The sequence below is a fragment of the Procambarus clarkii genome, chromosome 42 (assembly GCF_040958095.1).
Source record: "Procambarus clarkii isolate CNS0578487 chromosome 42, FALCON_Pclarkii_2.0, whole genome shotgun sequence".
Taxonomy (NCBI): Eukaryota; Metazoa; Arthropoda; class Malacostraca; order Decapoda; family Cambaridae; genus Procambarus; species Procambarus clarkii.
In genome coordinates, this window is record NC_091191.1 from 6,900,668 (window position 1) to 6,920,848 (window position 20,181).

Sequence of the window (20,181 nt, forward strand, 5' to 3'; positions counted from 1 at the left end):
GTCGAGGACCGGGCCACGGGGACACTAAAAGCCCCGAAATTATCTCAAGATAACCAAGATAACTTTGAGAGGTCTTGTCTTATTGACCAAAGTTTGCCAACCTCATCACTCAGTTATTTCCTGGCATTTCTAAGCACTTCTGTCATTTGATTTCACTCCATTCAATATCACCCTCAAGGGGTAACTTTTGTCTCATATTTTCCTATCCTCCTAAAATCACTGACATTTTCTTTTGAATTAAGGCCTTCTCATAAACCTACTATTTTCTGTTTTCTCAATGAAAAGATGAATTTCATCTTTTCTGCTCCTCTGTCCACCCTAGATGATACTTCATTTTCTAAACCCCTGAAAATTATTATAGACTTCTATCTGCAGTGTTTTGTATTAATGAACAAATCCACAAGGGCCGTGACGAGGATTCGTCTGTGTTTTGTACTAATTTACTGTTGGCAACCAGTTCTTTCCTAATTGCTTGCCTAACTTCTGCTTCTTGTTGGTCATTTCTGGCTTTGACATCCAAATACACTTCCTTGATCGCCTCTCTCTTTAACAACTTGTGCATATGTCTCTCTAATTTTCTCTTTATACTTTTCTAGTTCTTTATTAACCTCCTCTTGTGTGTTGATCGTGAAGTTTATCTTTGCATATCATTGCCTAAGTTGGACTTTAGTGTTTCTTGGAGTTGCTCACCATATGAGTATTTTCTTGTTAATTTCATTAAATTCACCACTTTTCACTTTCCATACCTCATTTTCTTTCTCTATTTCCTTGGTTTGTTCCTCCTGAATCTTTACCTTGTCCATTAAGGCAATAATTTTCTTACCTTTTTGAAGAATACCTATTTCTTTTTAAAGTGCAAAACTCACTCCTGAGGACTCCATTTTCTTCTAATTCAAGTACTTTTTCTTCATACGTCTTTAGCATATCCTCAATCATCTCTAACCTGCCAAGATACCCTTCTGTCATTATATCTTGTGGCAAGAATCCTTTGAAAAAGTCATCAGTTGGTGTGTTTACCTTCCTCGTGGTGGGGGCGATCTTTGCTATTGACAATTGTTTGTTGTGGAATGTAAACTTTTCCAACACAGACTTTTCACTACCTTTCACTTATTTACTGTTAAACTTACCTACTGTATAACTTTATGTAACCTGGGACACCACTTACAGCCCTCAACCTGTTCCCAATATTTATGCAATTTGATATTCCTGGAGCCTGCTGCAGTGATTCCTGCCTCCTGGCGCTGCTGATGTGTACTCACCTTTTTGTACTCGCCTATTTGTGCCTGTAGGATCGAGCATAGACTTGGCTCCCGCCTTTCTAGCCATCGGTTGTTTACAGCAATGACTCCTGTCCCATTTCCCTATCATATCTAGTTTTAAAATTATGAATAGAGTTTGCTCCCGCAACCTGCTCCTTAAGTGCTTTCCATTTTTCTGCTATTCTCACACTAGAAGAAAACTTCCTAACATCTGTGATTCATCTGAGTTTCCAGCTTCCACCCATATCTCCTCATTCTGTTAATATTATGTGTGAACATTTCATCTATTTCCACTTTGTCAATTCCCCTAAGTATTTTATATGTTCCTATCATATTCTCCCCCCTCACTTCTTTTTTCTAGTGTTGTAAGGTTCAGTTCCTTCAGGCGCTCTTCATATCCCATCCCTCGTAACAAATGGGACGAGCCTCATTGCAAATTTCTAAACCTTTTCCAGTTTCCTTATGTGTTTCTTCAGGTGGGGATTCCATGATGGCGTGGCATACTCAAAGATTGGTCTCACGTAGGCAGTGTAAAGCACCCTAAAAGCCTCCTCACTTAGGTTTCTGAATGTTCTAATTTTTGCCAGTGTAGAGTACGCTGCTGTCATTATTCTATTTATATGTGCCTCAGGAGTTAGATTAGGTGTTACGTCCTCTCCCAGGTCTCTTTCTCGAATCGTCACAGGTACTCCTTCATTGTGTACTGTCCCTTTGGTCTCCTATCACTTGATCCCATTTCTCTGACCATCTCTGCAACCTGTTTAAGTCCTGGTGGATCCTCCAATCCTCATCTGTCACAACTCTTCTCATTAATTTTGTCATCCGCGAACATCGACATGTAGGATTCTATTCCTGTAAACACGTCATTTACGTATATTAGAAATAGAATTGGTCCCAGCACCAATCCTTGAGGATTGGTGCTGGCAATCCTATTCGTTATTGTTTGCCGGTCCGCCTTCTCACCCCTTACCGTTACTCTCTGGCTCCTTCCTGTTAGGTAGTTCCTTACCCATGCTAAGGCCTTTCCATCTTACTCCTGTACCGCACATGAATAGCAATCTCATGTGTGGTACTGTATCAAAGACTATTTGGCAGTCTAGAAATATGCAGTCTGCCCATCCTTTTCTGTCCTGCCTTATCCTTGTTATTTTATCATAGAATTCCAAAAGATTTGTTAGCCATGATTTCCCCTTCCAGAACCCATGTTGATGTTTGGTTTACAAACCTAATGCTCTCGAGGTGTGCAACAAGTCTTAGCCTAATTATTCTTTCAAGTATTTTGCAGGAGGATGTGTGTCAGTTGTACGGGTCTGTAGTTAAGTGCCTCCTCCCTATCTCCTTTCTTGAAAATCGGTGCGACATTTGCCTTCTTCCAGCAACTGAGCAATTCTCGGTGTATTCCCCTTCTCTTTACCTTGTGTTTTCCTTCACATGTTGTGTTAGGAAATGCCTGTCTATAATGTCTGCTAACTTTGTTCCCCACATTTTTTCCCCGCCATGGGGATTCCTTGATTCCCAATTGATATCTCCGTAATTTAGGTCTCCCATTGACCTCTGATGTTTATACAGTATTCTCTGAGTGTGCCTATGGCACCCCTGCTCTTCACTTGAGGTTATCTTGAGATGATTTCGGGGCTTTTTAGTGTCCCCGCGGCCCAGTCCTCAACCAGATCACTGGTTCTATCTGCAGTTTTCCTTCCAACTGCAAATGAAAATCTGGAAGAAAGATGTGGTGTATATCCAGCTTTGTTATGTCTGTTTGCATAGGCAAGTAGTGTGCAAATACTTTACATATCTCTCTTTAAATTTAATAAAAATGTTTACTAACAATCTATTCTGGCAAAATGTCAAATGAGCTGCTTTGTAAATCTGCTCCAAATGAAAAATATATTGCCCATCATAAATTGATATTGCTATGTTACAGGCTCCCAGACAGCTGATCCACATCCACCCATTCTCAGCAGACCAGGACATCCCTGAATATGATATGGACTCTGAGGATGAGGCTTGGGTTAGTCAGCATGCTGCTAAAGGGGAGGTTCCACTCACCAACCTGCAGTTTGAGGAAATGATGGACCGCCTGGAAAAGGTACATCTAGGTTATAACAGATTAACTACAGTATGTGTGTGTGCAGTATATTTGTGAATTTTATGGTAATGGTTTAAAAAAAAATTTGGTAAAAGTGATGGCAAAATATAAATATTTTTATACTGTATCTGTTGATGTGTGCATCTTCATGTTGTGATGTTTCATAAATCTTTTCACATTTTTTTATGCAAGAAAAATCACTTGGGAAGGCCATGCTATTATACCTTCATACTTGGTCCTTCATCTTGATGGATCTGCTTTTCTGATCATATTTAATATCCATATTATCTCCTTCACATATCCACATCTTACACATTCCACTTCATACCCCCTGTCAGTATTGTCTTTCAACCTCAGTGTTTCAGGATATATAGATGATGTGTTTCATCCTTTGTAATATAAATATCTGTAAAGTATACCTTACTTTGCATGAGATATTTGTGTAGAAATTTTAATGCTTCTTAATACTTGAGCCCTTAAACTACTCGAGCAATAAGCCAGTGCGCGTATCGCCTTTGGGAGACTTAATGTGCCATAAAATGAGTGACTATAGTCATTCCACAGGAATGACTAGAACTATGCCTATGGCACAGTTCTAGCATCGCTGCTATTTCTCATTCTTATCTCAGATATAGGCAAAAATACTAGTCACAGCTTTGTGTCATCCTTTGCAGATGATTAAAAAATCAGCATGAAAATTTCCTCTGAAGAAGATACTGAAAAACTGCAGGCAGATATTAATAAGGTCTTCGATTGGGCAACTGAAACTAACATGATGTTTAATAGTGACAAGTTCCATGTTACATACTTAGGTATGATGGAAACAAGGAAGTTAAACGAAACACAGGGTATGGGATACAATCGTAGAAGGAAAGCAACATGTAATTGATATGGGAATTATGATGTCTGACGACCTGACATTTAGTGAACATAACCGAGCAAATATAGTGGCGGCCAGGAAAATGATAGGAAGGATTATGAGAGCGTTCAAATTCAGAGACCCAACAGCAATGCTAATACTGTACTGTACTATTTAAATCACTGGTGTTGTCCCATCTTGAGTATTGCTCAGTACTCGCTTTCCCTTTTAGAGCGGGAGAAATCTCTGAATTAGAGGGAATACAGAGAACATATATGGCATGCATAGAACGATAAAAAATCTAAATTATTGGGACCGTCTCAAAGCTCTCAAAATGTTCTCTTTGGAAAGGAGATGAGAAAGGTATCAAATAGACAGCATTACAAATATTGCTGGAATGTATTCCAGCATGGAATACATTCCATGTATTCAATTATTCCATGGTGGATGTATTCAAGAGGCACTTAGATAAGTGTTTGCAAGAAGTGCCTGACCAACCAGGCTGCAGTGGATATGTGGACCTGCGGGCCGCTCCAAGCAAAACCCTGTTGGAGCACGTTAACACAAGTTGAACCTGGCCTCAGGCCGGGCTCCGGGAGTAGAACTACTCTCAGAACCGCAGAAGAGTAGGGGTGCCATACGCACAATCAGAGAACACTATATAAACATCAGAAGTCCACGGTTGTTCAACATCCTTCCAGCGAGTATGGGAAATATTGCCAGAACAACCGTGGAGATCTTCAAGAGAAACTTAGATTGTTTTCTAAAAAAGTGCTGGACCAACCGGGCTGTGGTGAATATGTGGGCCTGTGGGCTGCTCCAAGCAACAGCCTGGGGGACCAAGCTCTCACAAGTCAAGCCTGGTTGGGCCGGGCTTGGGGAGTGGAACAACTCCCAGAACCCCATCAAGCAGGTATCAAACAGGTAACCCTCTCCAGGTATTAGTGAAGAGAAATCTATTACAAATAATTTGAAAATGAATACTGTACTGTATTCAAAATTAGATTTTTCTACATTTCTTCTCACTACAGTATTGCCAAGCTATAAATAATAATTTTTTTTTTTAATTTTCTCACCATCAGATGTAAATGTTTTATGATATAGAAAGGAAAAAATGTTTCTTATATATACTATATACTCCCCCATAAGTTGGCGTAATTTAGGGTGTGCGGTTGAGGCCAAGATGTTGAGTGTCTAGGGTTACATGGTTGAGGAATAATAGAGCCTTGAATTCTCATTTTCTTTGTAGTCCTCTTGTAAGTCTGAGTTAATTGTTTCAAACTCTTGTAGCAATTACTAGAGAAATAATGTCCTCGTGGCGCAGTGGTGAGACACTCGCCTGGCATTTTGTGAGCGGTTTGTCCAGGGTTCATATCCTGGCTGGGGAGGATTTCCTGGGTGCCTATCCTTAACTGTAGCCTCTGTTTACCCAACAGTTAAATGGGTACCTGATTGTTAAACGATTTGGCAGGGCCGTATTCCGGGGAAAATTGGGATTTAAGGACTTGCCCGAAAAGCTATGAGTGCTAGTAGCTGTACAAGAATGTAAGATCTCTTGTATATATAAAAAAAAAAAAAATAAATAAATGTAGCAGCTTCTTAAATGATCCAGGAATTCCATGTACTACAAGTGACATCTGCATGTATTGAGCAAGAATTCCATGTGATACAAATAACATCACACACATTTCCCAAGAATTCCACATACAGTACTACAAATGACATCAAGCAATTTGTCGTAAGATCAGCCTTGCTCTGCTAACGTCTTTCCCTAGGAAACTAAAACTAAGTAAATTCGGGGTTGGGAATCAAAAATTTGTCTTGGCAATCTGGGAATCCAGAAAACGAGGATCTGGAGAGTGGGAGTTTCATTCATTGTACAGTGTATATTAAAAATGTTTTATCCAGATGGATTTAGTTTTATTGCAGAGCATGCAGGCGATGAGTCACAGTAATTTGGCTGAAGTATGTTAACCAGACCACACACTAGAAGGTGAAGGGACGACGACTTTTCGGTCCGTCCTGGACCATTCTCAAGTCGATTGTCATTCTCACAATCGACTTGAGAATGATCCAGGACGGACCGAAACGTCGTCGTCCCTTCACCTTCTAGTGTGTGGTCTGGTCAACATTGCAGAGCATGACTGCTTTGCAATTTGATGGTTTACTGTTTCTTCATCTTCATATTGATTTTTCAATAAATACATTACTGTTTATCACTATTTGGTTTTCATTTTGACACTAGTTTTTTATTATCTTTAAATGTTTCTTCCCCATTTACTCTCACTTGTATGTGTTCACTAAAACTTTTCATGCTTTTCACACATTTTAATGTCCAGGTGTAAATAAGTAGCTACTGCCTCACCTTCATGATAATTTAATCAGTGCAGTATGTAGAATTATGTAATGATTGTTATTTGTGTTTCATCATAAAGTTCATCATTTCTAAAGGTGTTTGAAATTACAGTATGAAGACTTTAAATGTGCTCACTTTCTCAGGAATTTGAGGGAGAGGGAGCAAGACCAAATACAATAACAAAAGTAATAATTTTGCTCTTTTTTTTTTCTTTTTTTTTAGGCTTCGGGGCTGAAAGCTGTTACTCTGCAGGAGGCCAAGGTGCTTTTGAAGGATGATGATGATCTCATCATTGCTGTCTACGACTATTGGCTCAACAAGCGGCTCAGACTGGCTCATGCACTCATACCGCAGGTCAGAGTTGACTAATATGCTCCCAGTTATCACCAGAGGTAGTTTGTCCTCTTGGGAACCCAATGTGTATTAACAACGGGTACTTATTGAGGTGTCATAGTTAACTAATCTGGTGGTATGAATTGAGTCTGAGTGAAATGATGCTTTTAAGGCAAACGAAAGTTTTCTTGCAAGAACTTGCAGCACATCTTAGAATATTTCACCATGGATGTCTTGTATAGAACTCAGCCAAAGGTCAGTTTAGTTGGATGTGGTTAGATGTTACTCTTTACAATAGTTTAAATCCTTTATTTTTGTACAGTTGATGTATAAAAATAGTAACTTATTTCTTGAATTTTTTACCTAATCACATTATTCTAGATACCTACTTGCATTGCAGGTTAAGACAGAAAAAGGCACAGGGTCCAACTCGAGTGATCCATACGTGGCTTTCCGTAAAAGAACAGAGAAAATGCAAACAAGAAAGAATCGTAAAAATGATGAATCCAGTTATGAGAAGATGTTAAAATTGCGTCGAGACCTATCTAGAGCAGTTACTTTACTAGAGATGGTGAAACGAAGAGAGAAAGCGAAGAGGGAATACCTCAATTTAAACATAGAGGTTTTTGAAAGGAGGTATGTTGTTTATAATTATTTACAGGGAGAGGGGAAGGCACCTACCAGAAATAGAATGGTGAAGTGTTTCAGGATAAATGTTTTTAAAAAATGTTCAGTGTCATCCTGTCTTTTGTGCTGCCCCTTCATACCCAATAACATCAATAGAGATGACAAATACCTACATATTGCCAGCAGTATTTGTCATTTTGAATGCTAGGTATATAGTACTTGACAAATTTTTATAGAACTAGCTTGTCAATTATTCTTTGTAACCTTATAAACAGCCAGTTGACATGCAGTCAATCCTATTCATTGCCACATTTTGTGCTTTTTCAAATGTATGGATATGTTATTCACAAAGCAATGTTTTCCTACTTTCTTAGCCCTTTCTTTTCACTCCAATTCATCATATTTATTTTTATATATTTTTCCTCACACATTATCATTCTTCATGATGGTATCACCATTGCACATTCTCTTTGCTTACTAGGCATAGACTTGTGGTTTTTTGTGTGTGTCAATATTGTCCTAAAATGGAAAAAGGATGCATTATGAACCAGATCTAGTTTTACCACAAGGCTGGCAAGATTCAGGAGACGCACTGTGTTGATGGCATCGTCCAAGATTACCAGAATGCCATTTTCCCTGTCCCTTACAGAAGGTTGATAGACAAGTTGAAAAGCAATATAAAAAGGAAAACAAAAAGAAATGTATGTAACATCAGCCTTAACACTTGAGGCACATTGTAACTGAAAATTGTCAGCTGCATTTGAAAGACTAGCAAACATAGGCTGGCTCTCAAGACCAGACCTAGATTATGCAGCTTCAGCATGGAACACACACACACGTTATAATGTACATAACAAAATTTAGAAAGTTCAAAGACTTGCCACAAGGCAGGTACTTTAGATTCAACAAATAAGCTATTAGGACTGCCTAAATAAACTAAAATTAATCACATTGGAAGGAAGAATAACCAGACAATATGATCAAAAATACACAATATAGTGAGGGTAATAGTCCAGGTGGATGGAGACAGTCTTTCCCAGATAAGGGACAACAGAATGAGGGGGACATACTGTAGTTGGAAGCTAAACACACAGATGAACTCAAGTAATGGAAGGAAATACTCATGTGCAATGAGAATAGTAAACAAGTGGAATGAGCTCAAGAGGTAATAGAAACGTCTATCATTCACACACCTTCATGAGCAAGTTTGGTATATTACTGAAAAGTTGGATGGCATGAATGCACCAGGTATAATAGATATAATGTGGGGCTCTAGAGTTACATTACTTAATTTATACCCATTTCTAGTATTCTCATCTTAACCTTCCTCAATCAATCAATCAATCAATTAATCAATCAACCAGGTATCAAGTTTATCCATATATTCATTGATTAATCATTAGGATATTACACAGTTTCAGTGTACTTCTTTAGTAATATCAGAACAGTGACTTTTTACACCATTAAATTAACTCTTACACATGCTCAACTTTCTGAATGAACTCATTACGGCATTTGATATTCCACTTAATCGATATTCATTTTCTCTCTATAAACCTCTACTATTCACTTTCTCCAAGTTCATAAAGGTCATGGACTTCTTATTAGCTTTCTCACATAACTTCACTAGGTGGATCAATGCCTGTATCAGATTTATAAAACATCTTTCTCCAAGAAAACAACCTTGTTAAGCATTGACTAGGTTATCAATTATTTTCTGTACTCTTCCCATTACTAGTCTGCCATATACTTTGTAGACTAATGCCTCTATAATTCTTCCACAACATATTTTTTTTTTTAATTTTAAGATTTTTATCCTATATACCAGTCAGGTTTGTTTTAGTTTTCTTATTTTAAAATTGACTGAAATTATTCAGTATATTAGTTTGTTTTTATAATTAACTTTGAGTCAGTGTTTTACTCTTCAAGGTACATCTTCATAACATAGCAATTAGCCTGGATGAAACTCATCTTAAGCACTTGTACACTTGCTACTAATTTGCCATTACTGCTCCATATGTCAAGTCTTTATTATTTGTCCTTCTGCCATGTGCACAGTTTCATATATCTTTACACCTAAAATTATGTATTTTTGTATATAGCTTCTTACACAGGTGTTTAGTTGAAGGCCATTATTAGTTACACATTGAACATCGTGCATTTCTGTTTGACTATTTACAACAGTGTGTTCCTGCTCTGTCCTTCAGAATACAGCAGGAGGCATACAGTGGTAGTACTGTACTTACACTATTATTTGTGCCCTTTCTTACATTTTGAATCGGGGTAATACATATTGAACTGTTTTCAACTGTTTAATCTTTTGTAAGTTTTATAAAATATTGAGAGATGCCATGTATGTGGGTATAATAATGGGTAACTTTTATTATGTGCAGGTATGAGATGCAAGATTTTACTGGGGCGGTGCTGGCAGAGGTTACTGCATTACGAACTCAGCGGCCTGCTTTTGCTCCCCTATTCTCCAACCACCAGCTGTCGTCAGGAACCACAGCCTCTAGTGCAACGTCAAGTGGATCCTGGCTAAAGGTTGCACCATTATCACATTCCAGCAAAGTGAGTAAAAAAAGAGTACGTATCATTGTCCTTGGTTTTTGGGCTGCTTCCTGGGCACACTGCTTCACTTTTGTATGACTTCTACTTTTATTAACCAGGAATATATACCGGACTTGGTTTCTTCACGAATGCATCACCTTAGTAATAATGACAATATAGGAATAATTCTTCATGAATGTGGATGGTATAACAAGTTGAGGAAACTCCAAGTGCAGGTACATGAAATAAAGTTCCATGCAGTTTCAGAAACAAAATTTTAAGGGCAGGAAATGCACTCTTTCCAAGGGGTATAAAATGACCAGAGAAAAACATGATTTAGGGGGAAGTTTATCTCAAGTGGCATGAAGTGTCAACAAATGCCTCCAACGATTCACCGATTCACAGAAATATGTTTATTACCAGTATGCAAATGTGCATTTTCTTTATGCCATTGGTGAACATTTCAGTAATAAATGTATAACCTGTTTGCCTTTCTAGGTAAAAGTTTAACATTTCAATGAAGATATCATATCCACTACACACACAAACTAGCATTGCTATGACAAAGCAATCACCATCAGGTGACTGCAGGATCACCATATGTTCACCCACAGCTTCCTCAACCCTGTGTCTGAAAGATAAACTCGACTCTGACAGTTGACTAAATCCATATGAATACTGTTTTTCTCGTTTCCATTTTAGTAAACAATTTAAAGTAATCTAAAAAAAAATGCAGACTGTGAAGGATTTCGTAAAAAAAAAGGGAAAAAAAGTGAGGTTTGTTTGTGTGAATGTCCCATTGTATTACTTTTTACCATGTAGTAGGCAGAATGTAGCAGTCAGGTAGTGAAGTGTTGATTCTTCTACCAATAGACAATAAATGACTGCATGTTGGAAGAGACAATGAAAGATTTTCCATTTGAAGATAATTGTGGGGAAAATTGACTTGTGAGATTTATATATTAATTTATATTAATTTATATAGTAATTTATTTCTTATATTAATTTATTTGTTTCGATAGTGAACTGTATGATGTTTGAAGTGGACTGTATGATTTAAGATCCCACAAATCGCTTTCTACACATTCTGGGGGGGGGTTATGGTTGTATATATATGTATGTGTATATATATATATATGTAATATCAAAATTATTGATTAGTAGATATTCACCACAGTATGAGAATTCATATGTTAGTAACTAAAATTGAATACAGCTTGTCTGTATGGATGATTATGGTCTAGATATCCAGTTATGAACACGGATGAATCACACTAGTCGATACTCCTCTTGTGGATGAGGCTGACTTCACCACATGCACTAGTTGGTAGGTAATTATTAATTCTTCTTCCTCATCAATTTTACCTGTCAAAGGGCACACACAATAATATAGTAGTAACCTAAATATGACAGCTCTATCAGGGGAAATATTGACAATTTATTGGGTAAGAGTTAAATAATATTTACCCTATTGGGTGACTCGCTACGTGTCCTGACCAGAATTCCTAAATATAATTGTTACTGTCCAACAATAACCTAGATAGAACTGGAATCTGAAAGACCACCTCCCTTTATAGTAGACGATGAATGTGTTGATAATGGGAGCACTTTACATCCCATAACACTACATCCAAGGGCACTTTTGTGTGGAGCTTGAAGGGAGCTGCATGCGAGACTTTTCTGTTAAATTTAATAATGGCAACTGGCTCTCCACCCACTGACGCATCTGGCTTCTTGTCCAGATGTCGTCAAGAAGTGGACAGTGGGCCTACACTTAATCTATTTTAGTACTGATAATTAAGTTGAGTCAAGGAAAATTTTTTATGATTTTCCAGTTCAAAGACTGGTGCATTAAGAATAATTCACAACAGAATTAGCTGGTGAAGTCTATGGCAACATATGGTAATGATATTCATTTTCTTCCCAGGAAATTTCCACTGCTCCACATTTTCTATGAGTTAATTTGTTATTGCAATCCAGCAGCAATATTATCTGCCTATTGTATTAAATGTTAGTAAAGGGTCTCAGTTTTCCAGACAATAATCAAAGAAGTTAGAGTAGTTAGGGAAACTATAGACACATCTGATGGTGACATCATATATGACATACTATAGACACTAGTAACAGTTGGGAAAGATCTTGAGTCAAAGAGGATCAAAGTTTTGGGACTCAAGATTGGAGAGGCGAGTGACAGAGTATTAGTATGACAGTCCAGCCACTACCTGTAGAATGGAATAGGGGAAGGGGACAGGTCTTATTGAGAAAGGGAAGTGGTCAGTTGAGATAGCATTAGTAACCCGTGTTTCATTAAGGTGATGATCACTGGAAGAAGACAGAGATGACACACAGTGGAGAAATTAGAATAATGTTCACAGATAGTACAGAAGTCTTTTGTAAAAGAAGAGTTAACCATCGAAGAATATTGTACTACTACTACTATCAGGGTACATTTTTTAAATAAATTATAAAGTGTTTGTGTAATGCGAGGAAGTAAAAAGGTGTTTTAAGTGGTAAAGTCATTGAGAGCAATCAGTGTGTGTGTAAAAATAGAAACTACCAGGCATCAGAAACAATTAGATCAATCTGACAACCCAAATTGCAATACTACTTGTAGAGTATATTCAACAGCCAACTGATGCTATGATCCAAGCTTTTCCCATATGAAGCAGTGTATAAATATGAAAATAATGGCCTTATTTCCATACACTAGAAAAGCTACAGGTTCCCAGCATCACCACCTCCACTGCCTCATTTTTCCACATTAACTGGGTGGGGAGGCATTAGTCCATGAGAAACAGACGAGCAATATAGGAAAGAAAAATTACAATTTGATGCTCAAAATGACATCCCTTTACCATATGTTTCCCACTACATATTGCAACATTACGTGGAACAAGAATCGTCACACTTCACAACATTCAAAATCTTCAAATAGCATGTGAACTTGGCACATGCTGTTTGGATTGATTGGGATATTTCAGCATGATTCTTTCAAGAATGTATAGGCTCATCACTTATATCACTATCCTGCCCTTTTGATCCAACTCTTGTATTATGAGGAATTGGCAATGTATTTACAGCATTCTATATCTTTTTATTTGTTCAATTTACTTTGGAATGATTATTAGTTTCAATAAGGGCATCTTTAAATTAACTTCTCACATTAAATAGGTAATAAAAGCAAGCCTCTTTATGAATATTAGCATTAGAAATTTTTATTTGTATCTACGTCTGGTGCTGGGTAATCTCAATGTCATGTATATATATTTTTTTAGTTGGGTACCTAAGCCTGTGTCATGATAGGAATTATATTGTAACCACCTTGGCCATTTAATTGTTTATTTATCCACAATTTCTTATGACAGCTTACCTCTTGACATTAGAAGATTTACTCTAGAACATTCAAAACTGTGAATTCCTCAAACATAAATCCTATATAAACATTTATGTTCTTTTGAGGGTTTCTTAACAGTTTTAAATGTTCTATTGCAATTCTTATACCTTAGTATAGCACTTGGAATTTGTCATCACTTTTTTCATATTAAAATGTTATTCAATTCCAAAATGCTGTCATATGTACTATAGTGTGGAGAATCCTGCTTGTAGCCAACATGGTGTCTCCACTAACAGTGGCTGGAGCATTCTCAATCAATCTATAGATACTGTATACCTCATTTCATGTATTCAAAATGTATGACAAGAAACACCTTTCAAGCTGCCATAACTTTCTATATATATTTTGTGTGTCATCAGATAACAACATTGTTCCTTTCAATAAGATTTTTTTGTTTTTTCCAACTTTTACTGCTACACGTTTGATCTCTTTTCAGGATTTCTTTCTCTAAGCTAATGTTCAGGCTTTGACGTATTGTATCTCCCCATTGTCTTAACTTTTGTCTCAAGTGTGTAATGTTACTACAGTTCATGACTTGATTATCTTTTCTAATTGTCTTTATTGGATCATTTCTTTATGGGAGACTATTTTTTTAAACAATTAAATTAAAAAGTTATACAAAATATTAGGTTGTGAATGTCATTATTAACAACCGTTATACACAGGAGGATGGGAAGCGAGAGCGGAGATCTTACAAAAAACGCCCCCGGCGACATCATGGACAAATATCTTCTTCAGCGTCATCCACACCCCCCACACCACAGCTCACCCCGACATACACTCACCCTCCTGACCCATATACTATTGCTTCAGCGTACCCACAGGTGAGCCACGCAGCGGTTAGAAAAAATATCGTATGGTTATACCTTTCAGTTTTACCCAGTACTGTATGTAGCTCCTAATAATTAAGTGATCATCATTTATTTAATTTTAATGTTTGGTTTGAAATGTCAACAGTGTTTCATATTTTAATACCCCACACTCTAAATTCTATTTTTTTTTTCTGGCTATTACTAATAAGTTTGATATTGTTTAGAAGTCTTTATTACATCCAGTTTAATATAAACCTTAATCCCTCTTCTTTATTGGAAGAGGAATAGATGTGAGAGAAATTTTGATTGAAACTTGTTCTATTATATTAAGTATAGGCATTATTATCTATAATTATATTTTCAGTAAGGATTTTTTATTATAGTCATTGACCTCTGCTTCAGTGTACAGACTGTTTTATATTTAAATATAAAGTTCACATATTAAGCTTAAATTTGTTTGTAGATATTATAAATTCCAGGCTTCAATTTGTTCAGCCTAGGATTTGACCTTTAACTTGGTGCCCAAGGAATTTGTTTTTATTTTCTTAATTTGCATATATAGCTTTCATTTGCATTCTGGATTCACAGTCATAGGCCAAGACATTTCTGATCCGTGGTTTCATACTTTATGCTTAAACTCAAGGGGAGCCATTAAAGTTAGGTATGCTTATTGCAATAGCTGCATCTTAGTTTATTTTGATACTTTTTTTTTAGTCGGGCATCAAACTTTTCTGCACTGTTTTAGTGCTGATTATAACAAAGGTAAGTTTCATCTGTATTGTCAGTGTCAGGAATTTAACTGCAGTTGTGTGTTAGACAAAACTCTGACAATGTGTGTTTGTTTGAATATTTCACTAACCTAATTTTATCTGACCTAAATATGTATTACATTTAAATTTGTATCTATAATAAGTGTAGAATAACTTGCCTAGTCATATCGACTATGCAGCCTTTTTTTTTTTTTTAAGAATGTCATACTTTAGTTGAATACTTGAAGTAGCAATTCTGTGTATTATACACACAGATAGAATGCAAAGTGTGACCTTCCAGGCCATGGTCTGAAAGGTAAACAATATATATTCTACTCATATTGACAAGTTACATTCACTTAGTACAGTAATCACTTTTTAATATTGTGTGGAGAGTTTCCACATTTAGAATATATATACAAAGAAGTTGCAGTGTTATTTATCTGCTATATTGACCTTTCATTCAATGTTACATTTTCAGTGTTATATATTCAATGTTTTATATATATGCTATACTGACCTTTCATTCAAGAGTATATTGTTAATCTTCAGCTATTTACATGGTTTATGAAGAAGTATCAAGTTGATTATTAGGGTAGAACAATGATATCTTTAAATAGAAATTCAGGTAAAAGTTAGTGTCAGGACCATAGAGGCATTAGCCTTCAACTGTAGTACAAGTGTATTGGGCAAAGTTTCTGGCTGAAGAGTTGTTGGAAAATTATGGAAAATAACAATTTATTGATGAACAAGATGGATTTTGTAGTGGAAGAAGTTGTGTGTATCAGATACCTGGTGGGTTCCATAGTGAAAAAGGTTGTGTGTATCAGATACCTGGTGGGTTCCATAGTGAAAAAGGTTGTGTGTATCAGATACCTGGTGGGTTCCATAGTGGAAAAGGTTGTGTGTATCAGATACCTGGTGGGTTCCATAGTGGAAAAGGTTGTGTGTATCAGATACCTGGTGGGTTCCATAGTGAAAAAGGTTGTGTGTATCAGATACCTGGTGGGTTCCATAGTGAAAAAGGTTGTGTGTATCAGATACCTGGTGGGTTCCATAGTGAAAAAGGTTGTGTGTATCAGATACCTGGTGGGTTCCATAGTGGAAAAGGTTGTGTGTATCAGATACCTGGTGGGTTCCATAGTGAAAAAGGTTGTGTGTATCAGATACCTGGTGGGTTCCATAGTGGAAAAGGTTGTGTGTATCAGATACCTGGTGGGTTCTGTAATGAAGAAGTTGTATATAAATCTGCCTTAAGACAGCTTGTGGATTAAGTATCCAGAATATTATAAATACAGTAGTAATGAACAATTTGGAGTGGGTGGAAAGTTATTAAAGGATATGAAGAACTTCTGTGCAGTAAGTAGAGGATGTAGGAGAGCTAATGGTATAATGACTTAATTCGTTGGTTTGATGGCACTGAAAGAATACTGTGTTGTAAAATGGTGTAAAATGTGTGTATGACAAGAATAAATGTAAACTTGGTGTGTGAATGGGGGGACTAAATGAAAAAGTCCTACAAGTGTTTTGTATAAATATTTTGGGTCTTGCTATCGTAAGAAAATATGTTCAGATGTTGAGAGAATATTAAGAGAAGATAAGTAGCTGGTGGAATTAAAGGCTTGGTTAAGAAGAATAAGACAAAATATGCTGCATGAAGGAATGAAAGTCTCCATCTTTTTTCTTCTCTGTTAGGATGCTGGTGCATCATGAGCATGACAAATCAAGAGTTAGGGTAATAGAAATGGACAATTTGAGATGCTTTTGTGCATTAGGAATTTAAATAAAATTAGGAATGAAAATGTCGTGGAAAGATGTGATGTGCTTAAGGTTGTAAATTGTATGATTGTTTGATTTTTATAGAGATGGCTTGTATCATAAAATTATAAATGGATTATAATAGGAGTGGTGGCGAGAAAGTCTTTGATTGAATTTTGGGGATGATATTTTAGGAATGAGTAAATTTAGAGAAGAGGAAGGCCAAGCAGATGCTAGATGACTTCTTGAGTGAGTTAGTGAGGTGAAGAATAAGTGTGAGTAAAGCACAAAGAAGCGGTAGTAACTAAGGCTTTATGAAATCAGTTTTAAGAAGGAATGTTTGAAATTTTCTTTAAATGACCATTTTTGTTTATGTATTATATATGTATATATGGTTGTATGAAGTGGTGTGGTGCTGCTGTGAATGTTTTTTGAAGTATGACGATTCTTGTTCCCATAATGTTGCAATATGTAGTGGGAAACATATGGCAAAAGGATGTCATTTTGAGTATCAAATTGTATTTTTTTTTCTATATTGCTCGTCTGTTTCTCATGGACTAATGCCTCCCCACCCAGTGAATGTGAGAAATGAGGCAGTGGAGGTGGTGATGCTGGGAACCTGTAGCTTCTCTAGTGTAAATCTCATACAGGCCTCAATCTGCATTCACAAATTATTAATTAAGAGTTTTCCTTCCATGGTGGCAGGCATGTTCTACTTGACTGGTCAGCAGCAGCGTTGTCACTCTGTGGGTCCTGCAGTTATGTCCGTTGCCCTTTGCATTCATTTATAAAATGACCTTTTAAGTATTGATAATTTAATCTGGTAACCTGTACAGTAATGTGATCTGAGACATTACAGAAGGGAAGTGTATTATCTAGATGCAAACAGTGTTTAGAAATAGCGTTTCAAATGTTAATACTTCACCAATTTTCAGTGTTTATACACTTTCAGTGTATAAACACACAAGTATACACTGTACTCTTATTCACTGTGTATAAACACAGTATATATGAGTGCAGCTATTCCTGTGATGAATCCATGAAGAATTTGTCCATTTTGCAGGATATTTTGCAGGAGAATTTGTTATTGCAGGATACAAAATATTTTTGAGTGAGTTTTTGCCACTCGGAAAAAGTGTAAAAGGAGCCCTGATAATTATATAACATAAATACTTTCCAATGACTTGTATTTAATTAATCTGATTGTTTTATGGTTTCATGGCCAAAAAAAAAAAAACTATTCTAATTGGTAATTCTATAACTGGATGCTTCTCTTCTGACTCAAATATACAAATAAAATACAGTACTGTACAGTACTTGGGTTTGATTGATTTTTAAATAAATCTCAAAATGTAGCAAAAAATCTAAGCTCCTATAATGGCAATATAATATAAAATGGATAAAAAAATTACTGAAATGACTCTGGGACCCTTAATTTTAGTTTGCAACGGTACAGTAATTAAACTCGTATCCAGACACTTCAGGACTATGAAGATAATCTGTATTACGACCTATTTTACTTTGTCTTGTAAACCCCTGCAGCAAATCTTGGATAACTGTTTCCAGTAATACCACTGTCCAAAATTCCGTTAAGTTGATTTTGTGTTTCACAAACAGAAGGCCCATTGTGTGCAGCCTAGAAGCCTAGACACTCCCAGAAATGTAATCACCTTGTAAATGAAGGGCTCATAACACAAAATAGTACTAAATGAATTCCCAGAGTACAGTACTGTACTTTGTAAATGTACAAGTAACTCACAAGTGACATTGCAAAAATATTAATAAAATAAAAATAGGTTCCTTAAATTAGTTAAATTCGGTTTGTGTTGAGTTTTCTTTCCAATAAAATTTAATATATTTTAAACTTATGCATTCGAAGGATATTTTAAATTTGTTTGCAATAAACCTATGGATACTGGAGCTGTTGCCTTAAAACATAAACTACACACAAAAACAATATGGATACATGTGGATCCTCTTTGCAGGGAACTATGAAAAAAATAGACCTCTTACAGTACAGTATTTCTAAAGAGCAGTTCCCAGTTTAACCATACAACTTTAGGAATGAATAATTTTTTAGCAAATTACAAGATGACAATTATTCTGTTTGAAAAAGTAGTCCCGATGTGAAGTAAATTATTGGAAATAAAAATATTCTAATTATTGGATTATTTTAATTCAAGGAACTGTATGGTCTTTGTTTCCTCTGGAGCTCTTCCTTCCTTAAGGGAAGGTGTTATCTTCATTTTAAAATAAGCAAACTAATTCTTTTATTGATTTGATTTATTGATTTTTTCTCATAATTTTAATTTCTTTTCATAATTTCCAGTAACCACCTCCCACTTAAATTCTGTCATCCCTACAGGACACTCTGGGATATGTACCTCCAAGTTCGGAAGACGAGGTGGCTTCGCCGTCACAGTCTGAGGCGGAGGAGGAAAATGAACCAGATGGTGTCTTTACTTTTAGAAGGAAAAAATTTTCTAATTATCATGCAGTGAGTATTTTATTTATAGTCTTGTCTCCTTAAGTCATATGAAATCCAAGTAATGATTGCATGACTGAAATATTGTATGAATATTTCTTTAAATATATAGTTGTTACTATTTTTTTTTTTGTATAACATAAGAGAGATCGACTAGCAAAAGGAACAGTCTTTAGTATATTTTAGAGCTAATATGTGATTAGCTTCTCTGGGCTGGCCTTTAATAGCTCTCTGGTTGATTAACTCTGAACCTCCCCATCCCTCCCCCCCCCCCCAACACACACACACACAAAAAAAAAAAAAATTACCAGGCTTTTGAACTTGTGTAGGTCTACCAAACACCTGGTGTCTTCATAGAAACAAAGGGAGCATGGAGATCTGAGCTAGATCCAAAACTTAACAAAACTGGTCAGAAAGTACAAGTGAAGCATAATGAACATGTATTGATTAAAGAGAAAAAAGATGGGAAGCAATGTTGCAGTATTCTGCTGAAGTCAACAAACCATGCCCACCACCAGGTGGCAGCTCTCAGTATAAATGAGGAATCATTGGTGGGGATCTACTGAAAACCAGCCCATAAATCAAGCATTTAGTGGAATTTGATTGGTCTCAATAGCTCCCCGTCATTCTTTGCCCTTTGGAGATCAAGCGCATCTTGGAGCAGCACACGGGTGAGGCAGGCAGGCTGATCCCCGTGGTGATCTGACCAGTGCTTGGGTACTAGCACATATTTTGTTGATATTAGGCAAAGTTCTGTTCCACGTGTCTATTTTTCCTCCCTCTTCTCATGATATATAGTTTGTTTCACTTTGCCTGTAATTGGTGAGGGGTTTTACTTTTTTTTCTGGGGTTGACCACAGGTTTCCATACTCTTGTCTGTATGAATGCGGGTGTACTCCAGTTTCTGGTC

General features: G+C 36.5%; 1 protein-coding gene across 3 annotated transcripts in view; it reads left to right on the top strand.

The window, feature by feature from the left end:
* The window catches only part of E(Pc) (Enhancer of Polycomb), a 112,939-nt gene that overhangs the window by 75,362 nt on the left and 17,396 nt on the right, over positions 1-20,181 (top strand). For 2 of the 3 annotated variants that reach the window (XM_069339867.1, XM_045762024.2), the window contains exons 3-8: positions 3,184-3,348; positions 6,786-6,917; positions 7,297-7,532; positions 9,917-10,109; positions 14,133-14,291; positions 19,152-19,283. In XM_069339867.1, the coding sequence (XP_069195968.1) occupies positions 3,184-3,348; positions 6,786-6,917; positions 7,297-7,532; positions 9,917-10,109; positions 14,133-14,291; positions 19,152-19,283 (1,017 nt within the window). The remainder of the gene's footprint in view (positions 1-3,183; positions 3,349-6,785; positions 6,918-7,296; positions 7,533-9,916; positions 10,110-14,132; positions 14,292-19,151; positions 19,284-20,181) is intronic. The other variant, XM_045762026.2, reaches the window with a different exon arrangement.